General features: G+C 43.5%; 1 protein-coding gene across 2 annotated transcripts in view; it reads left to right on the top strand.

Moving 5' to 3' along the window:
- Window positions 1-6,316, top strand: part of NEK11 (NIMA related kinase 11) — a 959,809-nt gene that overhangs the window by 661,923 nt on the left and 291,570 nt on the right. For both annotated transcript variants that reach the window (XM_063922362.1, XM_063922361.1), the window contains one exon: window positions 2,217-2,343. In XM_063922362.1, the coding sequence (XP_063778432.1) occupies window positions 2,217-2,343 (127 nt within the window). The remainder of the gene's footprint in view (window positions 1-2,216; window positions 2,344-6,316) is intronic.

The raw sequence follows: 6,316 nt of genomic DNA on the forward strand, positions 1-6,316 counted from the left end.
ATTTTGTTTTCAGAAAAAAATATGTTGCTGCCTTAGAAATACGATGGAAACCAGGGATCTGAGGACAAATATATAACAAATACCGTATAAAATGCACAATACAACTGGCGAATTTTCCATATAATGTCATATACTATGTCTATGTTAGTTCCTTTTTAAATATTTCCTGTAGATTAAATGAACCATTGTATAATTCATGTAACATTGTAAACGTTTTTAAAAAAAAAATCCTTTTATATGATTCAATCATTTCAAACAATCTGCCAGTTATTTAAAAGCCACACACACTAAAAAGTTAATTAAGCGCTTCACCTAGAACAATTCCTGTACAGCCAGTAATGCAGGGGTTACTCACCATGAAAATTTGTTTAGAAAAAGGAAAAAAGATTATTACAGTGCACAGGAATTGAAGAAAGTTATTTTCAATTTATTTAAAAAATATATAAAATATATATAATAAAATACATATTAAACAATAAATCAGCAAACACCAGCCAGTATTACATGTATAATAAAATTAAAATCTAACGGGCTATTTCCTCCAATAATGCTTATATCCTTTCTTATAAGGGGTATTTCCAGCTTGATGTTAAGTCACCAGGTGATTTAGTGAATGCTGAGTCCAATTAATATCAATTCATCTGGCACAGGTTGTTTGAAAGGCTTATGTTGTTATTAAAAAGACATAATTGGCAACATCAATTCATAGCTGTAAGAACATAGGGGGTGATTCCGAGTTGTTCGCTCGTTGCCGATTTTCGCTATACTGCGATTATCCGCTAACTGCGCATGCGCAATGTTCGCAGAGCGCATGCGCTTAGTTATTTTACACAAAAGTTAGGTATTTTACTCACGGCATTACAAAGCTTTTTCATCGCTGTGGTGATCGTAGTGTGATTGACAGGAAGTGGGTGTTTCTGGGCGGAAACTGGACGTTTTATGGGAGTGTGCGGAAAAACGCAGGCGTTCGAGTTCCAAAACGCGGGAGTGGCTGGGCGAACACTGGGTGTGTTTGTGACGTCAAACCAGGAACGAAAAGGACTGAGCTGGTCGCAATGGCTGAGTAAGTCTGGAGCTACTCAGAAACTGCGGGGTAATCGTTCTGAGAAAATTAGCGAAGCTTTCGTTCGCAATTCTGCTAAGCTAAGATACACTCCCAGTAGGTGGAGGCTTAGCGTGTGCAATGCTGCTAAAAGCAGCTAGCGAGCGAACAACTCGGAATCACCCCCCTAGACTTCAATGAGTTTAACATCTTAATATTTGCTAGTCAATTCATATAGCAACAATGGTGGTCATTCCGAGTTGTTCGCTCGCAAGCTGCTTTTAGCAGCTTTGCACACGCTAAGCCGCCGCCTACTGGGAGTGAATCTTAGCATAGTAGATTTGCGAACGAAAGATTAGCAGATTTGCGAATAGACAGTTCTTAGCAGTTTCTGAGTAGCTCCACACTTACTCTGCCACTGCGATCAGTTCAGTCAGTTTCGTTCCTGGTTTGACGTCACAAACACACCCAGCGTTCGCCCAGACACTCCCCCGTTTCTCCAGCCACTCCCGCGTTTTTCCCAGAAACTGTAGCGTTTTTTCACACACTCCCATAAAACGGCCAGTTTCCGCCCAGAAACACCCACTTCCTGTCAATCACACTACGATCACCAGAACGAAGAAAAAACCTTGTAATGCCGTGAGTAAAATACCAAACTTCTTAGAAAATTTACTTGGCGCAGTCGCAGTGCGAACATTGCGCATGCGCAATTAGCGGAAAATCGATGCGATGCGAAGAAAATTACCGAGCGAACAACTCGGAATGAGGCCCTCTGTGTCCAAGTAGTAACAGTTTCACTAACACCGGCTGTTCAGAAGTCTTATGCTGTTGATTTAAAAGACACAACTGTAAATGTGCCCGCACTGGGGAATCACATACTCTGCCTCTGGGCTCCCCATATAGCTCCAACATAGAGATGTGACTGTTGAACTTTTGTGGTCAGCGTATCAAGGAATCAGGCGGCAGATAGACCTAACAAACTCCAATTATATAGAGACATGTCTGCAGCTTCTGATTGATTGCCCCAATTCCAACACAGTATGCAGTATTTTGGGAAGTCCTATTGAAAATACTGAACCCTTTGCTATGTAACTTAATGAAGCAATTGTTTTCTTAAACATTGCTGCAGCTCATGGATGGTGCCTGAATATTCTTTGTATTTTGTATTGTACAGGGCACTGATGAGCTTCCAAATCACCTTATACAATCAGAGCCTGTAAGAGCAAAGTCTCACAGTAACCATGATGACAGTTATAAAAAACCAGATAACAGACTTTGTGCATCGGAACCATCAGGATGTGGTGAGTAATGACCATTACTAAGTACATAGCTGCTACCATCTTTATATACTGTTTAAGCATAGTTGGCTTATTACTGCCACATGCCAAGTACTGAGTCTGTCTAAGGGCACTTTGCTGTATTACAGGCCCTATCAATATTTGTAAGCTAAATACTGTACTCTCATACTACATTTTATATAATCCCCTTCAACAGATGTAAAGAAGCAAATCCTAGAGGATAAGCATGTATAGTGATTATTACAAAGCAGTATGCAGAATAAGAGGAATTATACACTGCAGCTTGTTGTATATTGGAAAATAAGGAAATATCCATGGATACATATTTCTGAGGATAAATCTTAAAACCTAGGACTGTACTGGAGTCTTTGGGACTATCAACTATGCAAGATGATTGGAAACTTTTTCTTCTTGAATGTAATATTTGGCATGAGTATTAAGTATTAGGTTGGTTTGGAGAATTACAAACATTAATCCATGATACACCAGCTTTGACTGATATTTTAGCTTTAATATATTCTTTTTTTACATTATCATCCATCCAAGCTACTGTAAGGAGCAGTGAAGATTTTTTTCTTACTTTATATGTACTTGTCAAAAGGTGTCAGATTGTCATGTGTAATATTTTGATACATGTCTTTTATAGATAATAGATGTTGGTAATGAATTCTACCTGTCAGTATATGTCAGTAGCAATGACCTTCTCTATGTGTTCTTTGTCAGAGTTCTCATATAAGACTTGCACATAGCACCCAGAGAATATGTACCGAAAGGTCATCTATACATTCGATTAGACTCTTTATAGTCTAGACACAGTATTGGTCTGTGCGGTTTCTGAAGCAGTATATTATCATTTTAATTACAAGATAATGTAAAAGACTACTAAGCACAGATTCTAATAAGGAACAAAGAGCAATATGCACATTTGTTTGTTTTACAGAATTTTAGTTTCTTTTCAGCAAAAAAATGCTTTAGTCCTCCCTTTGTTAGGACTAGAATTGTAGCATGGTGCCATGGTACCCGGGGCATGCCTATGCTATGGCAGCAACCTCTCTCCCCCATAACGAATTCATTTATTCACCAATAGTCACAGCACAGTAGATGTCCTGGTTCCTCTGATTTTATGTGTTCAGTGGGACTAGGCTGAGGTTAAACAGCTCTAACTGTAGCAGCAGGTTCACATCCAGGCCATGAGGTGCATAAATTATTTGGATTATTAGGGGTCAGCCATACCCAGCCCTTGCACACCTTATGCCAACCTCACATCATCTTTGTCATCCCTGTGCCAACTTTAACTTGTTCCTCTCTTTCATGTGGCTTTTCTTGCCCCAGGATGCCCCGGGCCACCTGTCTGCTGAGTCTAAGATGTGCATCTCCGGCAACTGGCAAGCCCTGCCCACAGCACACTCAGCTGCCCAGTCTCTGTCTCATCACACACACTGACTGTTGTCAGTTTGTGTCACTGCCACAGTTTGTGCCACCACAGCATGAGTCGCACAACTTTTGAGTGGCACACATTGACAACAATCAGTGAGTGTGGTCCACGGCTGCCCAGACAGGTTGGATGGCATCCACCACCGCTGTTGGCACCAATAGCACTTACTCCAGGGGCGCTGCGCTCCCCATGTTCCTAGTTAGGACACATTTGTCTATTCATCACCTTCCTCTGCTGCTCAGTAGCCCATTCCCTGTATTTAGTCTACACACCACTGACAACAGTACATCAGCAGTAGTCTAAGCAGTGGTGTAACTCCCAGAGGCAGTGGAAGAACTGGCCTCCGGGTTCTTGCTGTCAGGGGGACACCAAGGAGGAAAGACCGAGGGGGCTGCTGAACTTGGACAGATCTCTCTTCACTCATTTCATAGTGATTTTCTACAGTCACTGCTGACTGCTGTCCTTGCTGACAAGCCCCTTTTTTAGCCCTCTTGTGGGGTACCTAAAAGTGTGTCTATTGTGAGCTACTACTCTGGTGCTGTGTCTTATTTGATGAAAAAAAACAGAATTTGTTTAAGAAAGTGCACTAATTGTTAGAATAAAACTTCTAGAGGGGAATTCAGTTTGGCATAATGTTTAGCGAGGTAAAAAAACCTTGTGTACCTCGTGCCCAATTTTGGATTATGTCGGGTATGCACACTCTTGATACCCACGGGATCTAATTTATAATAAATGTGCATGGGGTTTTTAGCGTTGGAAACCCTGCAGTACGTGAATGCTAAAACAATAAAAGATAGCTTGTGGACTCCGCAGCTCCCGGTGGTCTCCCCTCCATCTTCTCACTGGGGAAGGGGATGCTCAGAGTTTCGGGGGCTGCTGGGTGGCTCAAGAGCTGCTGGGAGATGTAGTTCTCCCAGCTGCTGCCTCCGGGGGGAAATACACTCACACAGGGTAGGGGGTTTCACACACACAAAAAAATATATATTCTCCGGTGAACTCCGCAGCTCTCTGTGGTCTTCCCTCCATCTTATCACTGGGGAGGGGGCTGCTGGGAGGCTCTAGGACTGCTGGGAGGCTCAAGAGCTGCTGGTAGATGTAGTTCAGCCGCTGCCTCCAGCGGGAATTCACTCACAAGGGGAGGGGAGGGGGGGGGGGTCACACACACAAGGGCTCACATGCACACACACACTCACATATACTTATACGCACTTTACAATCACAGGACCCGGGTCCTCATGCTGGAAGAAGCCATCACTGCAGAAGGTAACTAATTACAGACTAATTTAGCTTCCAATTGCTTAATAAGTCCTAGGGTGGGAAGGATGCCATAGGTGTGCCAGAGCAAGTTCCGGTGATTTTTCCTAACAATAATGATTTTAGGAAAAATCAGACTTGCTCTGGGGGGTACATAAACAAAATGACAAGTTGGTTTCTATAGAAAATCACTGCTTGTCAATTTCTCTCCCACAGTTGAATAGGAGAACCCTGCAACTGCACTCTATTTATTATTATTTGCCACCAGCACCCAAAAATAAAGATCCTTATCACCGCCAGGGGTTAAAGTGAGGGGGAACATGGTGGAACTGAGTTCTACCACCTGTAATGGAAGGGGAACTAGTTCCACCACCTCCATTGTCCTGCACAGTAATTCCAACAGAAAAACCTGCCCCATCGCGGCGATAGTGTTACTGATGAGCTACAGCCACCTCCCCACTCCTCAGGTCCTGGTGGCTCCACGGTCCTCCTCCATTTACAGTCCATCCCTCCTGGTACTCACATGCTATGTTTTTTGGACAGTAGTCATCCCCTCCTCATGTCCCAGTGGTTTCCTTTTCTGGCACAATGTATGTAAGGTCATGCTGTCACTGCTGCTGAAGTGAAGAGGAGCAATGAAGAGGAGCAGGCTCTGTGCATCTTGAAGACAAGATGAGAGGTGGCTGGAGGGACAAGAGTGACTGGGAAGCTGTTGAAGGGATACAGGGCATGTAGCTGCTTGAGGGATACAGGTGGTGAGCTGCTGGAGTGACAGAGGCAGAGATGTGTATGAGGGGCACCACTGTGAGCATTATGTGTATAAGTGGCACGACTGTGATCATTTTGTGTAAGGGGCACTACTATTTAGGGCATTATATATAAGGGGCACCACTACTGTGGGAATTGGCTATAAGGGGCACTACTGTGTGGCATAACGTGCATAAAGGGTACCATAGTGTAGTGCAACGTGAATAAAGAGCACTACTGCGTGAGGTAGGGCACTAATTTATAGTTTGCAGGGAGGTGCCGAAAACACTAGCTCTTGCCCTGGCTCCACTGTGTGTGTGTGTGTGTGTGTGTGTGAGGGAGGGGGGAGGGGTGGGAGGGGTGTATGTGGTGTGAAAAATGAGTTCCACCACCTCTCCAGGACCACTTTAAGCCCTGATCACCACAATTAGCGATTAGCGGCAATAAGGAATCTTTATTCTCCCAGATGTACCATTGGTGAGTCGCCAGGACAGGGGCTTCAAGAAGAGCCCATCCTGATGATCACTAAGAAGTAATGTG

The sequence above is a fragment of the Pseudophryne corroboree genome, chromosome 5, assembly GCF_028390025.1.
Source record: "Pseudophryne corroboree isolate aPseCor3 chromosome 5, aPseCor3.hap2, whole genome shotgun sequence".
NCBI lineage: Eukaryota > Metazoa > Chordata > Amphibia > Anura > Myobatrachidae > Pseudophryne > Pseudophryne corroboree.